The 21,827-nt window shown below is 50.0% G+C and overlaps 1 protein-coding gene across 3 annotated transcripts; it reads right to left on the bottom strand.

Moving 5' to 3' along the window:
- Nucleotides 1–5,165: 5,165 nt before the first annotated feature.
- FAM110A (family with sequence similarity 110 member A) lies at nucleotides 5,166–16,835 on the bottom strand. Of its 3 annotated transcripts, none has more exons than XM_022592789.2 (2): nucleotides 16,617–16,835; nucleotides 5,166–6,728 (listed from the first exon to the last, which is right to left on the bottom strand). In XM_022592789.2, the coding sequence occupies exon 2, from the start codon at nucleotides 6,630–6,632 to the stop codon at nucleotides 5,745–5,747; it is 888 nt and encodes a 295-aa protein (XP_022448497.1). In that variant the 5' UTR covers nucleotides 6,633–6,728; nucleotides 16,617–16,835; the 3' UTR covers nucleotides 5,166–5,744. The 3 variants fall into 3 exon arrangements, with proteins under 3 accessions (XP_022448497.1, XP_089752787.1, XP_089752786.1); XM_089896661.1 differs by lacking the exon at nucleotides 16,617–16,835 and adding an exon at nucleotides 10,034–10,225; XM_089896660.1 differs by lacking the exon at nucleotides 16,617–16,835 and adding an exon at nucleotides 9,701–9,970.
- Nucleotides 16,836–21,827: the final 4,992 nt, after the last annotated feature.

The following is a 21,827-nucleotide window of genomic DNA, read 5'->3' on the forward strand; positions in this document are numbered from 1 at the left end:
AAAATCCAGGTTTTTTGATTCCAAAGGTAGGAACTTTCCCCAGTTCCTTACCCAGCACACATAGGCTGTGATAAATTGAAAACCAGCTGCAAAAATTCCTCCATGCCTCTACTCATGCCCTTTGCAATATGACTAAGAAATGGAATCTATTTCTTTACCCCTTGAATCTGACTTGACCATGTCACTTTGGCCAATGGAACATTAGTAATCATAACTCAAGAAGAGGCTTTAAAAAGCACTCGTGCATTGGAGCTGAACATGAAACCTCAAGATCACCATGTGAATGAGCCCGTGCTAGCCTTCTGGAGGTGAACTGAAGCACCCCAGCAAACAGCCTGCCAACTGCCAGACATGTGAGTGAGGCCCTCCAAGATCACCAAGCCCCAGCTGACTGCAGCTACATCAGTGAGCCCAGGTAAGACCAGAACTGCCCAGCTGATCCCAGACCAGATTGCCAATTCATAGAATCATAAACTAATGATTTGTTGTTTTAGGCCACTGGGTCTAGGGTGGCCTGTTACACAGCAAGGGCTATCTGATACATATACCTGGTGAACACACACTGTGCAGACAACATCTATGCACATATGCGCATAAATGCACACAGATAACTTTTCATATAAAATCTGTTGGCACCCATACAGACACTCACTAGCCCCTACAAGTCTCACACACACACACAGAGCCATCACCCAACCCCACACACACCTCTATTCAGACCACTCTCCTGGCTGCCAATGTAATGTAATGTAATGTCAATGTAAATGCCAATCTGGGAACAGATGGGTTGATACTGCCCAAGCTCTATGTTGCTGGCACTGCCCAGTACAGTTCCAGGGGTGAAGAAGGACCCAGTAGACTTTTGCTGAATGAATCGATGAATAAAGCGAAGGACACAGGACAAGCCAGAGCTTGGCAGCTGTGAGCAGACAGTGCTGAGGGGTTCCTGTGGGTAAATGGAGAGGCCTGGCAGGGGTGTCACAGCCTCAGTTTTTATTCCTCTTAGAGACCCACATGAGCAGGGACAGAGAGCGGATGCTCACAAATGCTTATCTTACAAATTGTACTTGTGCTTGAGATTCTAGTTTTTAAATTGGTTCCATTGTTGTTTTTGAAGGGGGGGGGTGGATTGTTAAAAAGCACATGAAGGGTTTCAGGAAGAAAATTGGAACCAATAAAGTATCTTCTATGTGTAACTATGGGGAAATTGAGGATGTCAGAAAATTAAGGATGAGTAAAGAAGAAACTAAGCAAATGAAAAACCAAAGCAGGTAGTAACTCCAGGAAGAACGGAGTTGCACAAAAAGGGAAATGTAACTGTAATATGCAACTTGGCAAGAAACAATATTTATATGGTCACAATATAAATAACATTAATTAGTCATTTAATGAAAAATTGTGATAAGTGTAGATTTTGAAAGGAAAGGAGGTAGAGAAAAATTGTCTTCCTTGATAATAAAAACTACAAAAAGAAAGAGTTTTGACCACTTACTGGGTGATGTGCCTTATTCTAGGCCCTTCACATGTTGAATCCTCATAACAGTCCAACAACTTCAATATTCTTATTACTCTCATTTTACAAATGAGGAAACTGAGGCATCAGGTGGTTAAGTCACTTGCCCAAGGTCATCTGGTCAGTAAGGGCAAGGGCTGGAATTCAAACCCAGGCAGTCAGGCTGCAGAAGCCACACTGTGGGAACATCAGACCTGAAAGTCAATATTTGCCTAAAATAATCAAGAAAATAGCAGGAGGGCTTCCCTGGTGGCGCAGTGGTTGAGAGTCCGCCTGCCGATGCAGGGGGCGCGGGTTCGTGCCCCGGTCTGGGAGGATCCCACGTGCCGCGGAGCAGCTGGGCCCGTGAGCCATGGCCGCTGAGCCTGCGCGTCCAGAGCCTGTGCTCCGCAACGGGAGAGGCCACGGCAGTGAGAGGCCCACGTAGCAAAAAAAAAAAAAAAAGAAAGAAAATAGCAGGAAAAGAATGTTACTTAGAAATACAGAGGAAAGTACCTGAAGAAATAGTTTAAAAAGTTGACTGTGGTTGCTTTGGGGAGCAGGGCTGGGAGTGGGAAGTACAGGGCAAGGGAATGTTTTTATTAGTAGTACTTATATAGATCCATCCATGAGTTTGGGACAGGAACTGACAGAAGGAACGTGAGGGAACTTTTCATGGCTCTATATCCTGACTAGGGTTTGGAGTACAGTATGTACTTGTCTAAACTCAGCAAATGGTACCTTTAAGATCTATGCATTTCACTGTATATAAATTTTACCTCCCACTCCCAAGAATAACCATAAACAAATACAGAACTCTAGCTAATGATCTGCATGCTGAAGTGCCTTTAAGGGGAAGTGTACTGATGTTTGCAGCCTACTTTGAAAAGCTTCAAAAAAAAACAAGTTGTTTTAATGGGTGGATAGATGGATAGATGTCCGATAGAGGAAATACAGCAAAATATTAACAATTGTGCATCTAGTAGGTGATATATCAGTGTCCACTATATAATACTTTCAACTTTGAAATTTTTCTTAATAAAATTTTGGGGGAAATATATGAATATATTATCTGAAAAATAATATTAAATTTTAAAAAAACTGGATGGGGCACTTCTGTCTTGGGCCTGGATGGACCTGCATACTCCCCCTGGACACAGGATGTCAGGCAGGATGGGGGTCTCCTCCCCCTGGTCCCCTTCAGCAACTCATTAACAAAGCCAGAACCATTTCATCAGGGACAGGAACAATGCCCCTTGCTATATCCCATCCTCTGCCAAAAGGATAAACTGAGGTCCGGCAGGTAGGGATGGGTACATTTCCCGGGGGGCCCATCACACCTTCATGACAGAAGTAGCCAGCCAGGTTGCCAGTCTCCCAAGCCCACATGTGTATAATTAGCTGGTGGGAAATAGATCAGGGAGCAGATATCTCATCTCTGCCTAATTAGGGGCTAGGCAGCTGGGGCCAATCTGGCCTGGGGAAGCTGCTATGGCGGCCAGGCGGCCCCAGGGGACAGGGCAGCAGCTGCAGGCCCTCAGAGGGCCTGAAACACAGGGGCTGCCACTCACTGCCCCTCACACTCCAACTGGAGGCAAAACAATAGAGGGCCTGTTTCTGCAGATCCCCCCGAGGCTGGTAGACCGGTGGGTAAGGGGAGTGGCAGAAGCCCCTAGCCACCCCCTCCACAGAATCCTGGAGGAGGGGAAGCCCTCCCAGAACGAGGCAACCCCTGTCAGAGAAGTCAAGGCTCAATGTGGCACTTTCCCCACTTCCAAGAATCCCTCCCTGCTCTCTTCCAACAGACCCTCCCAATGCTCCTCTTGGCTCCCCCTGGCCCAGCTCCTAGGAACAGCTCTGGTCTTAGGGCAGAAGTTCCTGAGTGTGAATGACTAGTTTCTGCTTAGCTGCCCCTTCCCTCCCCCTAGACTTGGCAGGGCCCATGGCTGTCTTGTCAACTGCTGGGCATCCAGTAGGTGCTCAATAGTGACTAGGAGGAAAGGCCGCCAGAATGGGGAAGAGAGGTGAGGTGTGTGTCGGGAGAATCAAGGAGCCAGAGTGCCGGTGACTGGGGTGTCCAGCAGGCCAGGGTGTGACCCCAGGCTGGAGTGCAGGCCCGCTCTGTGACAGCCCGCAAGCCACTACCCCTCCCTGCTCTAAGACAAGAGGTGACCTTCTCAGGTGATCATAAAAAAGTCACCTTGAGGACTCAATGACAGGTTTAGTATGAAAGGTCTGAGCCCAGTACTGAAACTTCCTCCAGGAACAAGGGGTCTCTCAGCCCATCACCAACAGTCCTGTGACCCAAACCTCAATTTCTTCACACGTAAAATGCAGCCAACACTCCCACCTTCTTGTGTTTCTGGGGGTCTGGCAGCTCATGGCAAGGGGCAACCCTTAGCACCGAATTCTGTCTGGGTTGCCTTGGAGGGAAAGGTCTTTGACACCTCAAAGGACACGACCTCTGCAGAGCTTACCCAGATTATCCCCCCCGACCCCATCACTCCTTTAACCTGGGGACCAGGAGGCGCCGCTCCTGACTTGCCAAACTTGCTGGGAGCCTATGGCGGGTCATCCCCCTCCTGTGCCTCAGTCTCCCCGTCTGTATCACGAGGGGTGAACTCCATCCTCATGAATTTGAACACCATCCTCTTCTATAACCCGATTTCCCCTTGTTTCCCCAAATGGCCCAGGCCCAGCCAAGCCTGGGGACTGGTTGTGGACTGTCAGACAGACAGACAGCTGGGCTGACCTGGATGTTTGTCAACAGCCCAACGGAAATCTCCTCTTTATGCTTAAAATAAAACCTACATCAAACCTGTCACCAGGGCCCCCATTAGAGCTTCCTGTTTCTGAGCACTGCAGCCCAGGCAGCCTGCGGGAGAGGAAGCACCACCCAGCCCTGCCACCCCCCCACGGGAAGAGGGGATACAGAGGCCACCCAGGCTCTCACCCTTTGTGTGCCCGGCCCCTCGCTGCTTCACCAGCCAAGGGTGGGGGGCGGGGGTCTCCTAGCAGGTAACTAACCTGGAGGGAGATGGAAAGGAGCCGAGACCTCACAGCCCAGTGCCAGCCGCCTCCTTCCCCTTCCCCCAAACCAAAGACGACCATGCCTCCAACTCTCCCACGGAGGCCCAGAGAGGGAGGACTGGCTTTCCCAGGGTCACCTAGAGTTGGAGGCAAGGCCACTCATTTTTGCTATCCACCTCAAGTCCCTCTTCCTCTAAGAACTTCCACTTCCAATCTCCAATCGATGGCCTGTGTGACCTCAAGTTCAGGGCTTGCCCCCTCTGAGCTTCCTGCCCTCTTGGGAACTGGGCTGGGATGGGAAAGGGCAGAATACTTACGGTTGGGGAGGGTCCATGTACCTGTCAGCCTTTCCCAGGCAGGTACCCTTCCTGGTGCAGGGGAAAGTCTCCAGTCCTCTTCTCAGTTCTTTCCTGATTCACTCTATGGCCAGACCCAGCGTCCTCCACTATGAAGGAGGCCCATCAGCTAGCCTCCCAGAGGGGTTATGAGGGTGCCCTGTGAGGCGAGTCTCAGGCAGAGCCAGCCACTGGCCTCATGCCCCCCCAGATCCTGGGTGGGCAATCACTGAGTTTTGAAGGCCCCAGCCCAAGACTTCCCCCACCCCTTCTCCTTGTGTACACAGAAGAGTCTGATGACCCAGCCCTTGAAAAACAAGCATTTGTGTTTATTAACCAAGAGGAGGGAAGTCAGAGCAGTGCAGACTCCTACCAGTCCTTTCTGTAGTCTACCCACCTAGGCCCAGGCTAGCAAGCCCCTTGAAGAATGTGGATAGGCCACTCCTTCCTACCCCCACCCCAGGGTGAGTTCCCAGGGAACCAAGACCCACTGGGTAAGGAAGAGGAAGTCAGTAAAGGACAGAGGCCAAGGAAGGAAGAAAGAAACAGAGCTGCTGGGTAGACAGCTCTGGTGAGATCCCTTGGTCCCTCACTCTCAGTGGGAAGGGCTAAGTGCCCCAAATCCAAACCTACAAGCGGGTCCATCCATGTCAAAACCCTACATGTGAGGCGTAGGTGGTAGTCCAAGGTCAAGAGCCAACTCTCTCCGGGTCGGTCCTTGTCAGACGGATGCTGGTCCAGACTCTGAGGCTTTGCCTCTATAGCAAGTTCACATGAGGCAGCAGCCTCTGGTCTGCCCCAAGCCAGGGAATGGATGCCGGAGAGGTCAAGGGGCCTACGGCTTCTCTAACATCTGTCCCGTGGCGAATGTCGAGTCCCATGGAGGCCTAGCCCTCAGCTGCTGGAGTCTCCCGCGCTTGTCGCAACCCATACAGCCATTTGATCACCCGGGCATTGCGCTCTATCACTGACACACCATAGGGGACGCGCTCCCGAGCCAGCTCCTCGATGGTGGCAGAGCTGTGGCGGGAGCAGCCCCCCTCGGAGCTAGCCGGCCCAGCACTGGGCCCAGCCAGGGACACGATGTCTGAGTTGGCCCGGGCTAGGTGGGCCACACCCAATCCCCGTGCCTCCTCCTGGTCCAGGCCGCAGAAGTTAAAAAATCTCTCCAGGTCAGCTGCTGCCCGGGAGAAGCGCTCACTCAGGTCTGACTTGGAGCGTTGCAAACCTGGCGGCCGGGCCAGGCTAGAGGTGGCGGCAGTGCCTGGTGATGGGCAGGGCTTGGCAGGTGACGCCGGCAGGGGAAGGACATCCACTCGGCGGACTGCAGCAATACTGGGTGGTGGGCGTGGGGGGGTGGCTGGGGGAGCCTGGCGGGCCCCCTCTGACCGTCCGGGGGTACGGCTGGCCTCAGCAGGGGACACAGGACTATCACACAAGTTGATGAGGCTGCTCAGGATGTCCAGGTCCAGCTGGGGCCGGCGGCCGGGGCCAGGCAGGACTCGGCGGCAAGGCGTGAGCACCGTGCGGCGAGTTCCAGGGCTGAAGAGTGGTTGTTTGCACAGCAGGGGCTGCACAGGTTCCTGGCGGGTATTGGCCACATGCAGGCTCTTGACATACTTGGCCTTGTCGGCCTCCAGGCGCTCTACAGCACTAGGTTTCCGGGCTCCACAGTCTGCTGGCCGCTGTAGCTGGTAGCCGGGGACCTTGGTCTGTAGGCGGAAAGGTAGGGCGGGGGTGTCTCGGGCTCCCGGAGTCAGCGTGTCCACAGGCATGGCTGTTACATACCCCGAGGGCTTCTGTCTGAGGAGACTGGAGAAATGAGGAGACAGAGATCCAGGCGGAAAGCTGGCAGCTGGACACCGCAACGGCTGCAGCGGAGGAAAGAAAGAAAGGGGCAGAGCACACTCAGACAAAGGCTCAGCAAAGACTGAGAAAAGCTGAAGACGCCTTCCCCATTAAAAGGTAAAGGCCACGCCTCTGATTCACAGAGAGCCAATAAGCAGGCAGAAAGCACCCGCTCATGGGCCTGTGACTCCGCCCACCCCCCCCCTTCTCCGAGGGCCCAGCCCAGCTGAGGCAGAGAGAAAAAAAAGGTGCCAAAGAAGAAAGACACGGGCAGCCTGTGCAGAAAAGATGGGACATGGCACATCTTAAAGGAAGCAAAGGGGTTCCAGGCTGAGTGCTGGTCACCAGCCGGCTCAACTTCAGTGAGTCCTCTTCACAGTTTCATCTTGCAAACGCGTAAACTGAAGCCCAGGGAGGTGAGCCTGATTAAGCTAATTCAGCAAGTTGGTGGCTCTGCCCCTTGCCTCCAAGCAGGGAGGTGCTTGCGCAGGGGTCTTGGGGTTGAGTGACCAAGAGAAAGGGCTCCAGCCCCACACCCCACCTGGAATGCCCACAGGAAGCCTGGTACCACCTCCACCCCACACTCACCCAGGCAGGAAGCTGCCCTGTGCCACCCGCCTAGACATGCCAGGCCCCAGGCATAGCAGCAGAGCTTGTGGAGGAGGAGTGTAGAAAGTCCCCACCCCTGTCCCAATGGAGTCCAGACACCCATTAGCTTCCAGTATGAAATTCCAATGCCAGGCCCACAGCAATCCATGGATGCCTGTCAGGTGGAAACGTCAGCCCTGAGCTATGCTGCTCTGAGAGAAGCTGGAAATGCCCAAGATCACACAGCCCTGCTTAGGAGCATCCAGCAGACTCTGGATCTGCCAGCAGCAGTAGGAGGGCCCACATCTGGATGCACAGGTCTCCACATGATCACCTAAGCATCAGGGCCCAGTACCCCCAGACATCAGGCCACCCCTGACCTTTTTTCCAAGGAAGGGCTAGAGCCACAAAGTGCCCCCCGCAGTCCCCTGGAGATGGGCCAGAAGAAAACCCATAGACGAAGTCCTGAACCCTTTCATGTGTAAAATGGGGGAAAGGGACTCTGTCTAGGTGATCCTCAAGAGGACCTGTAGCTCAGGCCATCTAAACCTGTATTGTCTAATTCAACAGCCACTAGCCACATATGGCTACTCAGCCTTAACTTTAAATTTATAGTAAATACACACAATTCAGTTCCTGAATCACACTAGCCACATTTTAAGGGCTCAATAGTCATATGTGGCCAGTGGTCACTATACTAGACAGCACAGATTAGAGCATTTCCAGCCGTAGCAGAAAGCTATGTTGGACAGCCCCACCTAGACATCCAGAATGCCAGGAGGGAAGAGTCTGGATTGGGGAGGGGAGAGAGGAATCTGTCTTCTAGACATTTGACACCATCCTCTCCTGTAATCTTCCAACAAGTCTGTGATACGGGTCATTGTCACCTCATTTTTACAGATGGAGAAACTGAAACTCAAAGAAGTGACCAACCTAGGTCCCAGAGACAATAAATAAGACACAAATTCATATGAAGCCTGATTCACTTATCTAAAAAAAAACGAATAGTTTTACTCATTGTTGCTCACATTCTCCTAAAACAGCTCCATGAAGGGGGTGGGGGTGGGGAGTGTCCGTTTTGTTCACTGTATCTCAGTTTCAAGGTATTGCTCTTTACACATAATAGGCAGTCAATAAATATTTACTGACCTGAAATACCTATGGGGACCAAATGTAAGCAGGCAGACCAGGGGTAAAATAGAGAGGGGCATACCCACCCTACTGTAGGCATATGGGTCTAAGATGGTAGGTATAGAATGTTCTAGGAAGCTGGGAACCCAGAATTGCATGGAAACTCTAGATTCTTAGCGTATTTGATAATAATAATTTTTAAAACAGTGCATGGACAGGGCAAACAAACCATGCCTGCAAACATATCTGCCCCCGGCCCCAGTCTGGCCCCCAGCCCCCAGTCTGAGATCTCTGCAGCAAAGGCAAGTTGACAATTGAACCTTGGGGGCTGTTGGCCCAGAGCCAGAGCTGCTCCCAAGTTAGAAGGGATGGAGTAGGTGGGAGAGAAAGCCTGCCCCACTCAGGGCCCACCCCCAAGGAGACCTCAGGAGGGAAGGGTCACAGGAAAGGCAGCCTTGCTGAGCCCTGTCAACATAGCTAGACTCTGCCCTACCCCCGGGCCCCCGCCTCCCAAACCAGTCCAACCCGTTGGTGGCATTGGTTTCCTCCCGGGCACCATCCCGGGAAACAGAAGGAGGAAGGAGGTCAGATGGGCAGGGCTAGGGCAAACGTTCTGCGACACCCCCCCTCCGCCCCCCACCCGGCTTGGGCCCCCACCCCCTCGGGCCGGACGTGCAGACCCCAGGAGCTCTTCCGGCGGGACCCGGACAGATGCTAGAAGCCAAGCCCGGCTTTAGGGCCGGAGCTGGCCCCCTCGCCCGCTGTGCGCCTTGCGCAAGCAGCTGCGCCTCTCCCAGGCTTGGTTTCCTTATGTGTGAAATGCTGTTAAAAATACACCTTCCTGATCCTCCAGGTCACCGTGAGGATCGAGCGATAAAAACAAGTCGAGGACTTTCCTCAGCACCTGTTAAAAAAGGCGGCGCTGCATGAACTGGGCTCCTTGTTTTTATTATGAATTTGACCCAACTCCTGAGACCGCCCCTCTCGCAGGGGTCTCTACGCATTCTCCAGAAGCGTCTGCCCGAGCCTAAGCGGCGGACAAAGGAGGCTAATGAGTGAACAAGACTCATTTCACCGGTGGGCAAAGCACGATGTGCGGTGGCTCCTGCAAGTTAAAGCCAGGGTCCCGGTCCCCGCGTGGGACTCGTGTCCTCTCTGAGGCCTCCTCTCATCGCCCAACGCCCCACCCACGGATTTCAAACATTACCCACAAATGACCGCAGAAGCGCCGGCCCCGGGCCCTTCTCATTGGCATCCCCGGGGCATGCAGCCTCACCTTGCTCACTCCCCACCGGTTTCCCTGGCGTCAGCCTCGAGGGGGAGTAGGGGGAGCACGGATCCCTGGTCTGGCTTTTGCCCTTCCCAACTGGGGGCAATCCTGGAGATTCCCAGCGGCGGCATGCTCTGTGATTCTGTCTGCTCGCCTCCCCTCTCTGAGCCCGGGTTGTCCTGGCTCTTAAATGAGGGAGCTGATGGCACGATTCCTACAGCCTCGTCCAGGCCTGAAGGTGAGTCCCTGCCCGGTCCCCGCCTTCCCTGAGGAGGAGGGAGAGGTGCCCAGGCAGCCCCCGACCCCGGCCCCGTGCCCCCGGCTCCGGCCCGCACGTACCTGGCTGCGCCCTTGCCGCCGCTCTGCGCTGCTCCGGCCCGGCCCACCTGGGCTCAGGTAACACGCGTTTGCGCAACTTCCGGCGGCCGGCCCCGGGCAGGTGAACACGCCGGCCCAGGTATTACTCGAAAAGGGAGAACGAAAGCCAGGCAGCGGCCGGGACCCGATCCCAGCCGCCACCGACCGACCCCAGGAAGTTCTTCCGAGAGCCAGGCCCACCTATCCCACAGCTGCACTGGCCCGCACATCTGGCACACAGAGTCTTAGTGGACAGCTCAGGCAACCGGACCCACCTTGGAGATGGAAAAACTGAGTCCCCCTTTCTCACAGCCACAATGACCAGCAGTTAATGTATTAACTTTTCCTGGTGTTAATTAACCCATTTTAGTCTTCCCAACAACCCCTACAAGGGGAGCTCTATTATTATCCCCATTTGACTAATGGAAAACTGAGGCTAGGACAGGCTGAGTCAGTTGCCAAAGTCACCCTGGAGAGTCCAACCTGGGCACTTTCCCCCCAGATCAAGCCTTAATTAATGCCACTCCTTTCTAGCTGTGTGTCCCCAAGCAGGTTGCTGGACCTCTCTGGCCTTCCATTCTGTCAATAAAGGAAAGTCCTACCTTCCAGGCCAGGTCAGTGTGAGTTCTTAGAGCTTGAGAGTGCCTGTAGAAGCTTTGTGCAAGCTGTAAACATTAGTAAGGACAGCAATAATAGAAATAATAATAACTAGAATTTTTGAGTGCCAGACACTGTACTTATTTAAATCTCTGGACCGCCCTGGGAGGGAGGAACTATTTCATCCCCGTTTTACAGATGAGGAGACTGTAGCCCTGCAGGAAGGAACTCCTGGGAGGGAGGTGATTGTCTCTTCTGCCAGCCCAAGCTCTATTATGTCACTTCAGGTGGGACATTTGATTAAGCCAGTTTCCACTGGGATTCTGAGGCCCAGAGAAGTAACTGCGCACTGGGCTCCGACCTGAGCCCCAGGGAGGTCAAAGAGGGCCCACTTCCATGTCTGTGCCTGGTAGGGGCTGCACCAGGGTTGGGGTGGAGGGCATGAGGGGACAGGAAGTGACTCAAGGAACAGCTCTCCTCCACCTGGGAGTGAGTCAGCCCTGAAGCCACTTCCATCCCCTGGGCCCTGATTTTAGGGGAATAAGGGAGGTGACAAGACCACCATTCTCCACAGCAGCCTGCTGGGTCCCTGCCTAGCCCTCTACTAAGGCAACAATGGGGAAGCATTAGGGGGAGTGGTTGTGCTCAGTTAGGGTCTAACTGTAGTAAAAGCAAGACAACAGTGACAATTTTTATAAAATGGGTAAGACCTTTTCCAAGTGCTTTCTTTGTACCTGGCATTTGTTCTAAGCTCTTTATATGTGTTAACACATTTAATCCTCACACCTACACTATAAGGTAGATACTACTATTATGACCATTTTACAGTTGAGAAAACTGAGAGATGGAGAGGTGGGGCCACTTGCCTGAGGTCACAGCTGGTAAATGGCAGAGCCAGAACTTGAACCCAGGCCCGGGTCTGGGGAGCAGGGGTGTGGAGAAGATAGTCCTCAGTGTTGGGCTTTGGCCACTCACCGGGGAACTCCTAAGGAATCTATAGCCTCTCTCTCTGGGCCCCAGAGGGAGAAGCCACCTTAGGAATGACTCCCTGGCTATGGTTCTGGGTCTTGTTTCCTCAGCTATAAAATGAGGGCAGTAATGGCAACGTCTTCCCAACAGAAATCAGATGTCATCACAGCTCTGCTTCGACCACCCCAGCCCCAGCCCCCAAGGCTCCCCATCTCCTTAGAATAAAATCCAAACTCTCCACTTGGCCCTCAGGCCCTCCAAGATCCAGTCCCTGCCCTCCTCTCCCACCTCATCTCCAGCTTTTCCTGCTCCAGCCATAGAGTCCTCCCTGCTGTTCCTGAGCACACCAAGGTCTTTCCTGCCTCAGGGCCTTTGCACCATCCTTTCTCTGCCTGGAACCTCTTCCCTCTTCGCCTCTTCAGAGAGGCTTCCCTGACCACCCTGAGGCTCCTGCCAACTCTCTTACCCAGTTTGTTCCCTTCCAAACATTCATCGCACCCTGTCATTTTAGATATTCACTATCACTTGTTTCCTATCTCGCCCATTGGGCTAAGAACTCCACCACACTCTTCCATATTTCCTTCCTCCAGTGACAAAGCACAGGAGGGGATGCCATTGACCAAGGGGCAGGACTAAAACCCTTGGACTCTGAGCCCACCTCAAAGACCAAGGCCCCTCAGCACCAAGCCTCTTCCCAACCCCCAACCCTGACGCAGGCCTTCCCCCACCTGTCCCACTCCTCCTCCAGCCTCCAGGAGCCCCTATTCAAGCTGGGATCCAGACAGCTCTAGCTGAGCCCTGTCCGTCCTCCAAAGCTGCCACATCCAAATCTCTGCACACACTGGGTCCACTGCTGGCAATGCCCTTTTCCACTCCAGCGCCCTGGCCACCCCTGTAGCATGGACTCTGGGACCAACCTGAGTGAGTTCAAACCCAGCTCCACCAGTGATTAGCTCTGAAACTTGGGTAAGATACTTAACTTCTCCATGCTTTGGTTTCCCCAGCTGTAAAACAGGATCCCTAACAGTGCCTCCCTCCCAGTGTGAGGCCTGTACACGACAAGCGCCACCAAAATGTGCGCTGTGATAACTATTCAACCAAACAGATGCTCCAAGGCCCAGCTCCTGGGTGAGCTCTTCATCAGCCCAGACTGAATGTTGACCCCTTCTCTCAGAGGTTACAAATCTAAGAATGCAGACTCACTTGAGTAGATATTTCTCCAAAAGAAGGTATACAAATGGCCAATAAGTACAAGAAAAGGTGCTCAGCATCACTTATCATTAGGGAAATGCAAATCAAAACCAGAATGAGATACCATATCACACCCATAAGACAGCCATTATCAAACATACAAATGGGGCTTCCCTGGTGGCGCAGCGGTTGAGAGTCCGCCTGACGATGCAGGGGACACGGGTTCATGCCCCGGTCCGGGAGGATCCCACATGCCGTGGAGCGGCTGGGCCCGTGAGCCATGGCCACTGAGCCTGCGCATCCGGAGCCAGGCCCGCGTACCGCAAAAAAAACCAAAACAAACGAACAAACAAAAACAGAAAATAACAAGTGTTGATGAGGATGAGGAGAAATTAGAAACCTTGCGCACTGTTGGGAATATAAAATGGCGCAGCCACTGTGGAAACAGTGTGGCGTAGGCAAAATTTTTTAATGGAATTACTATAGGATCCAGCAATTCTACTTCTGGGTATATGCCCCAAAGAACTGAAAGCAGGGACTTGAACAGATATTTGTACACCAGTGTTTATAGTAGCATTATTCACAATAGCCAAAAGGTGGAAACAACCCAAGTGTCCACTGACAGATAAATAGATAGACAAACATGGATGAAACTTAAAGTCATTATGCTAAGTGAAATAAGCCAGTCACAAAAGAACAAATACTGTATGATTCCACTTATATGATGTACCTCGAGTCAAATTCACAGAGGCAGAAAGTAGAAAGGTGATTGCCAGGGGCTGGAGGGAGAAGAGAATGAGGAATTACTACTGTTCAATGGGTATGGAGTTTCCATTAGTGATGGTTGCACGACAATGTGAATGAACTTCATGCCACTGGACTGTACACTTAAAAATGGTTAAAATGGTAAATTGTATTTTATATACATTAAAAAAAAAAAAAGAAAAAAAAGAGGGTACAGAGTCTAGAGCCAGACTCCCTGGATTCCAATTCCAGCTCTAGGTGCAAGTTATTAAACATCTCTTGTGCTCAGTTTCCCTTCATAAGGAGGAAATAACGGTAGTAATAACCACCATACATCATAGAATTGAGAGAATTAAAGGAGTTCATACTTGTAAAGTACTTAGCACACGGTAAGGGCTCAAGAGGTGTCAGGGATTTCTATTTTTTGCTAAGGGGGCAGGAGGTGTGGTTTCTGATGTTTTTCATTTTCATGACATTGTGCACTCCCACCTCACCCCTCCCTTCCACCTGCTTCTCATTCTATTCAGCAGAAGCTCGGCCCAGACTTGGGCAGAGACAGGGAGGCCCTCTCCTGCCCCAGAGGGATTCAGGAAGGCTCCTGGCAGCAGAGACAGCCAGCCAGTAGGACAACCCAGCTCGATTTCAGCCCAGCTGTCAGGGTCAGAGACACCCAGCTGGGCACCCTCCAGGGCCACACCAGACCCCACACTATTTCTAGAATTTTCCCAGATGCTCGTGCCCTGGCTTGCCTGGAGTCAGCCTTGCCCAGGTCAACCTTGCACAGACCTTAGGAAGGGAGAGGCAAACGGGCTGTGCGAGGGGTGTGGGTGCAGCCACCTAAGGCAGGGATCTACTGTTTGGCCCACGACCTCACACCTCCACCAACTCAATCCGCTGGGCCTCAGGTTTGCACCTGAGCTTGCAAAATGAGGACAAAGGGACTTGCGGTGGAGACTGAGTAAGAGAGAGATACCACATGCAAAGCCTTAGGGAAGGGCCTGGCACACAGGATAAGGTAGGGAAGGTGGGGTTAGGACAGACCCATAACCTAGCCCACTTCCTGGCCCAGATTGCCCCCTGCCTGGGCCTGAGCTCACCATCATGGCTTCTTTTCTCGGCCCAGGGAAGTGAAGAAACTTGCCCAAAGTCACAAGCAAGTTAATGACAGATCACAGACAGGGCAGTGGTCTCATGATTAGATAAATAATCTAAAATACATACATATATATTTTTTTCAACCAGATGATACATGTGCATGGCTCAAAATTCAAAAGCTATAAAGGGAATGAAGTTTTAAAAAAAAAAAAACTCCCTCCATTCCTATCCCCAGCCACCCAGTTCCCCTCCCTGCAGGAATCGTTGTGATCAAACAGTTGTATGTCCTTCCACGGAGATTTTAGGCACATGCAAGCAATAATAGACATATATTCTTTCTATTTTTTATGCATATGGCAACATGCTCTGTGCACTGTTTTCGTCTTGCTCTTTCACTGAATAATATATGTTGTTCTTAATAATACGTGTTATTAACATATATTAATTATAATGTTATTAATAAACTTAATATATGTTGTGCTACATCAGTACGTAAAGAGCCCATCAGCCCCTACCGATGGCCACTGAGCGTGTGTGTCTAGTCTCTATTACAAACCACACTGCAGCCTCACTGTGCCTACGTCATTCTGCCTAGAAGTGGGACAGCTAGGTCAGGGGGATGCATGTGTAATTGTGACAGAGATGGGGGACTGTGCTCCATGGAGGCCATACCAGTTGGTCTCCCACCAGCAGAACACAGAGCAAATGATCAATATTAGCTTTAGTCATTTGATTACTGGGGCTTTGGGTACCCCTCAATTTTGCACTGGAGGCAACTACCTCACTTGCCTCACCCTAGCCCCTCCCTGTATCACATTCCAGTCAGGGAAGATAATAAACTCGCTAATAAGTGAAATTATATGACATCAGATGGGGTAAATGCTACTGAGAAAAACAAAATAGACAAGGCGGAGGGCAGGGCATATGAAGGCAGTAAATATTTGTTGAAAGAATGAAGAAAAGACTTGTTTTCTTTCTGATCTCCCAGAGCTCATCTACCCAAAGCCAGGAGACGGCTTTGGAGGACAGAGGGTAAGTAACTCCCCTTGAAGAGATTCAAGACTCCCAGATGCTACAATTCTGAGTGTCTAGAATTCTAAGATGGAAGCCAGATAGACTGGGAACCAGCCCCAGAGTTGCCAAGTCTGACCATGTGACTTTGAGCAAGGGGCTTAACTTCTTAGAACCTCAGTTTCCCCACCTACAAAATGAAAACAACAATAGCAACCTGTGGGTGGGGGCTCCCCAGGAAGCAAGGCCTGGTGTAGGTCAGATGCTCTACCAGGAGGGGTCCCGGGCCCACCCCCAACTCCAAAGTCTCTGGTGACTAGTGTCTTCCGTTGAGGGTGTGCCTCTACCCTTTCCCCCAACCTGGGGTAGATTCCCAAGAGTCCTACAGCCAAAGGTCCAAGAGTCCAGGGCCAAACCATCAGCTGCTCACCTGGCACCTAGCTCAGAAATGTCAGTCCTGCCCGATCCCCCTAGCTCTTCTTTCTGAGAGGGACAGCACTGTAATTCAGAGCCCCGTAAGCGGAAGGATCCCAAGTGAGCCCTAAATCCACCCGCTGGCTTTCCGGGGAAGTGAAGACAGATGCCCTGGAGGAGACGCCAGGACGCTGTGGCGAAGAGGCAGCCGGGAGGGGATGCTGCCTGAGCTCTAGTGGCCATGTTCCGGTTGATCAGAGGCTAAGAAAGTGACCACCGGTTACCCGTCTGGGTTTCTCAAGGTAAATCTAGATCTACCTAGACTAGAGGCTGAGAGATGGAGCAGAAGGACCTGAATCGGCTTCTCTGCCAGACTTCTCCTGAGCAGGACACTTGCCTTCCTGAGCCTCAGCGTTCTCATCTGTGAAATGGGGTACTACAACCTCTCCGCTGGTACAACTCAGGGGGGACGCGCACCGCAGGCGCCCGATGAATGGAGACCCCCTAGTCCCGGGCTCGCGCCCCGGACCACCCGTGCCCTCACCTGGAGCACACGCTAGGCGAGTCCGGCTCCTCCAGAGCGGGTCTTGAGGAGGCTGACAGCTCGGACTCAGGCGGGGAATGGCCGCACCCAACGCGGCTCGGGAGGCCTCAGCCCCACGTGAGGACCCGCGGGGTCTCTTCGGAGCTGTCCTCCTTAACTGAGATAAGCCGGGGGACCTGACTGTCCGAAGGCCCCCAACAGAGCGAAGGTCCTGGGGCGCACGGGAAGGGGAAGTGAGCGCGCCGCCCCACTCCCACCCCCGACACCGGAATGGTTTGCCCTGGAAATCCTGATTGGTTTCTCTCTTCCGTTCGAACGCCGCGCGGCCCGCGTTGCCAGGCGACCGCTTAGCTTCGGCAGGGCGAGGAAGCACCCCTGCTCCGCAGCCCTTCCCCGCCTCTCACCTACCCCGTGGCCTCAGGTTCTTCCGGCAGCCTTTTCAGCTCAGGCACCTAATTCTTTTCCTTGCTCACCCGGGACTTTCTCTTGGTCCCCAGCTGGTTCCTAGTCCCGACTTCAGCTAACGCGCTGTGTGAGGCAGGGCAAGCCCATTTCCCTCTCTGTTCCCCTAACTGCACAATGATGAGTGGGTTAGCGTTAAGATATGCATGCCCAGCAGTCCCGAAATTTACTAAGGAAATAACCAAAGATGTGAGCAAAGATTAATATAGTCCACCGTTATTTATCATAGCAAAATAATGGAAATAAATTCAGTGCTCAGTGAAAGGAGATTGGTTATATAAATCCATCCTGCAGAAGAACTGAGTTTTTTACATACCAGTTAGCTTTGCATGACAAAACTCTTGTCAGTGCTCATGGCATAACCCTCTGAGATAGGTACCTTTAATTATCCCCACTTTCTGATGAGGAATATTATGCAGTCATTAAAAATGATGCGGTTAAAATACACTTAAAGGGCTTCCCTGGTGGCACAGCGGTTGAGAGTCCACCTGCCAATGCAGGGGACACGGGTTCATGCCCTGGTCCGGGAAGATCCCACATGCCGCGAAGCGGCTGGGCCCGTGAGCTATGGCCACTGAGCCTGTGCGTCCGGAGCCTGTGCTCTGCAGCAGGAGAGGCCACAACAGTGAGAGGCCCACGTACCACAAAAAAAAAAAAGAAATACACTTAAAGTATGGGGAAAACACTAAGAAAGTATTAAATTTTAAAAAAGTATGTTTCAAAGCACTATGTACAACATAAATATGCATTAAATACATAATGGTAATATCATAATGGTAATATCACAATGTGATATTACCATTGTATAAATGTGTATTACCATTGTATAAATGTATTATACAATGTATAATGTATTATACAATTATACAATGTATTATGTATTATACGATTATACAATGTATTATACAATGTATTGTATAATATTATACAATACATTGTAATTATACAATGTATTATACACTGTATAATGTATTATACAATTATACAATGTATTATACACTGTATAATGTATTATACAATTATACAATGTATAAATGCATTATAAACATTTATAATAACAGCAGTTAATTTCTGCTTGTATGAATTTTCCAAGTTTCCAATAGTTAAACCAGTCAAGAGAAAAAAAAAATACATGTTTTTAAAGAGGATTAGAAAAATTAACTCTAACACCCCTTCCAGATGAGCAAAATTTTTAGGTGTGAGTCACTGTTTGGGTGTAGGGCATTGCTCAGTTTGGACTCAGCCTCTTTCTATCCCAGATGGTGTTTTTCATTCTCTGATTGAATTGTCAGTGACTGAGCACTGACTGTATACATGCCTTGGACAGGTGGGGGAGGAGGCCTAATAATAAACCAATAGCTAACAATGACTGCATGTTCCGGCATGGGCACCAACTAACCATATCAGAACAGATACTATCATAAACACGGAGTCTGTGAGGACCAGCTAAATAGCAAACCTGGCACTAACTATACCCTCTGCTAGATTGTGCTCAAATGTACCCACATTTTCTCATTTGCCTTCATTACTGTCTGAGGAGAGAGAGTCTATTAATATGCCTATTTTATAGATGAGAAGACTAAGGTCTGTCTGGATCCAGCAGGAGTCCTCTCAGCCACTCTGTTATATTACCGTGTAACTGCAGTTTGACAGTTGCAATGAGGAGAGGCAAGGAGGGTCTGCGATCCTAAAAGACAGAGAGAAAACTGAGTAGGAGCAGGTCCAGACTTTGTACTTCCTGGGGCTTAAACAATTTAGGGAGTGTTATTTAAGAAAAGGACTACAAAATTACAGATATAAAATTAGGTAATAAAGTGGTGATTTGGTTATAAAGATAAAAGAAACCTCAACAAATGACAAATTCTACAAAGATTACAAAGTCCAGAAAAATAACGTGATTTTTGTGAATTACCTGTTTGACATACCTCCATAAAACTGGATCCATAAACAAGCTTCCGGTTCCACGTATACATTCCAAACTTCTCCTCTACTACCTCATACTGGTGGTATTGGGCACTGTAGGACCATGCATGTATATGGAGCTACGACCTCTGACTCTGCACTTTCATGTCACAGTGCCAGGTGAGTCAGCTCAGTGTGCCAGGTAGGGGTATTTCTGGAAGCCATTCCTCTACTAGGGCAGTCGGCAATAATTATCTACTCACAAAAGTGACCGGAAACAACATAAATAAAACCACTAAACCCAAATTAAATGTCAAGGTCCTCTTAGCCAGATGCCCCAAATGCTCACACTCACTCCAACATCAGCTGACACAAGGGGAAGTCGGAATGGAAGGAGATGGTGGTATAAACAGAATGAGGTTAAATTACCTCACTTTGGAAAATTTTAAAAAGCATATGACCATACGAACACATTGCTAGAGTGCCTCTCAGACCTCGGCTTCCCTGTCATTAAAACAGGAATGACAACAGTGGTGTCATGGTCTAATTTTTCTCTGAAAGGTATAGTTTTAATCAGGAGCTGGGAGATATTTGAGATGCCCGGATAAAGGCCCTGCTGACCCTTGCATCTTCAAAGCTTGCCTCTGCCCTGTATGCCCTGGAGCTTAAAACAAACAACACCAAAACCCTGAGTCTCATTCCCAGATCAAGAAAGTGAGGCAAACGGAGGGCAGAAGGAACTTCCCCCGGATTCCAAATTAGGCCACACAAAGAGAGATTATTTGGACACACTCAGATTCCAGGACGCTGAGCATCTTCACGTGCCAACAACATACTGGTAACAACCTCCATTTCAAGGATTTGTTAAGCACCTGGTGCCAATTTAGAGTCATTGAAAGCGTCCCAGTCCTTCCCCTTCCCCACTGTGTGGGGTGGGGAGGGAGAGCCCATAAGAATAAGACGGTGCACAAACTATCATTAACGGTCCCCAGGTCACAGGGAGCTGGAGGATCCTTATGCCTTATCTTTTTTTTTTTTTTTTTTTTTGCAGTACGCGGGCCTCTCACTGTTGTGGCCTCTCCCGCTGCGGAGCACAGGCTCCGGACACGTAGGCTCAGTGGCCATGGCTCACGGGCCCAGCCGCTCCGCGGCATGTGGGATCTTCCCGGACCGGGGCACGAACCCGTGTCCCCTGCATCGGCAGGCGGACTCTCAACCACTGCGCGACCAGGGAAGCCCCCTTATGCCTTATCTTGACCCAGTAAGTGAGCAACAGTAACATCTCGCCCTGTACACAGGCCTGTGGCTGCTTTGTTGCCTCCTCCAGCAACCAGACCTTGGCAGTGTTTTCTTTTTTTTTTTTAATTGGGGATAGTTGCTTTACAATGTTGTTAGTTTCTGCTGTACAGCGAAGTGAAGCAGCTATATGTATACATATATTCCTTCTTTTTTGGTTTTCCTCCCCATTTAGGTCACCACAGAGCACTGAGTAGAGTTCCCTGTGCTATACAGCAGGTTCTCATTCGTTATCTATTTTATGCATATTAGTGTATATATGTCAATCCCAATCTCCCAATCTCATTCCACGCCCCCTTTTCCCCCCTTGGTGTCCATATGTTTGTTCTCTACATCTGTGTCTCTATTTCTGCCTTGCAAACAGGCAAATGGCAAATCTGTACCATTTTTCTAGATTTCACATATATGTGTTAATGTACAATATTTGTTTTTCTTTTTCTGCCTTACTTCACTGTGTATGACAGTCTCTAGGTCCATCCACGTCTCTATAAATGACCCAATTTCATTCCTTTTTATGGCTGAGTAATATTCCATTGTATATATGTACCCCATCTTCTTTATCCATTCATCTGTTGTTGGACATTTATGTTGCCTCCATGACCTGGCTATTGTAAATAGTGCTGCAATGAACATTGGGGTGCATGTGTCTTTTTGAATTATGGTTTTCTCAGGGTGTATGCTTGGCAGTGTTTTCTTCGCTCAGCTTGAAACCAAGATGAAATCAGCCTCAGATGTCAATTCCCTATCTTCTGTGCACCCCATGGCTGTATTTTGTTTTGTTTCATTTAATTCAAAGGGTGTTCTCTTCATACACATTTCCTTGTATCTGAATTCCTCTGGAAGGACTCACCAGAAACTGGTCCTAGTGGTGGCTACTGGGCTGACTGGGGAACAGGGGAAAGAGAAAAGCTTTTTAGAAAGTATTTTTTAAACCTTTTGGATTTTGTACCTTATAAACATATTATCTATTTAAAAAAATAAACAACGCTTTTAAGGATATTCTATGAGAGAACAGAATAAGGTAGTGAATTAAAAGAGAACTCAGCCCAAATATGTCCCTCCCAACACGGCAGCTGAGAGAGTCAACTGAGATGTTCTTTCTGGAGGGCAAGAGTCACTTTTCTCAAAAAATTTTGAGAAATTTTGTGCTGTGTCAATAGTCCTGTATTCTGATCTAGCAACTGTTTCTAAAAAGAAACTGACCCTAACCAAATAATGAAAGAGATTCAGAAAGATTTAACAACAATAATATTTACTATAGCATTGCTATTAATGCCCCTCCCCCCCCAAAAATAACCTAATTTTCTGGCCACAGGGCAATGCATGGTGAATGGGACTGGAACGGAATACCATACAGCCATTCAAAATGATGTTTTTGAAGAATATGAAGTGATATGGAAAGATTTTTGAAATATTCTCTCAATTAATTTATTTGTTCCAGAAATATTTTTGAGCACCTACTATGTATATGCAAGCACTTCTTTCTAAGCCTAAGTTTCCTCACCTGGAAAACAGGTGTTAACCATGCCTACCTCCCAGGTTTATCAGAGG

This window comes from Delphinapterus leucas, chromosome 15 (genome assembly GCF_059928025.1).
Source record: "Delphinapterus leucas isolate spDelLeu-1000000601 "Yukka" chromosome 15, BTC_Dleu_Yukka2, whole genome shotgun sequence".
NCBI lineage: Eukaryota > Metazoa > Chordata > Mammalia > Artiodactyla > Monodontidae > Delphinapterus > Delphinapterus leucas.

Bases quoted from the DNA above. Each gene is read 5' to 3' on its own strand.
- FAM110A (XM_022592789.2), bottom strand. From the start codon at position 6,632: ATGCCTGTGGACACGCTGACTCCGGGAGCCCGAGACACCCCCGCCCTA.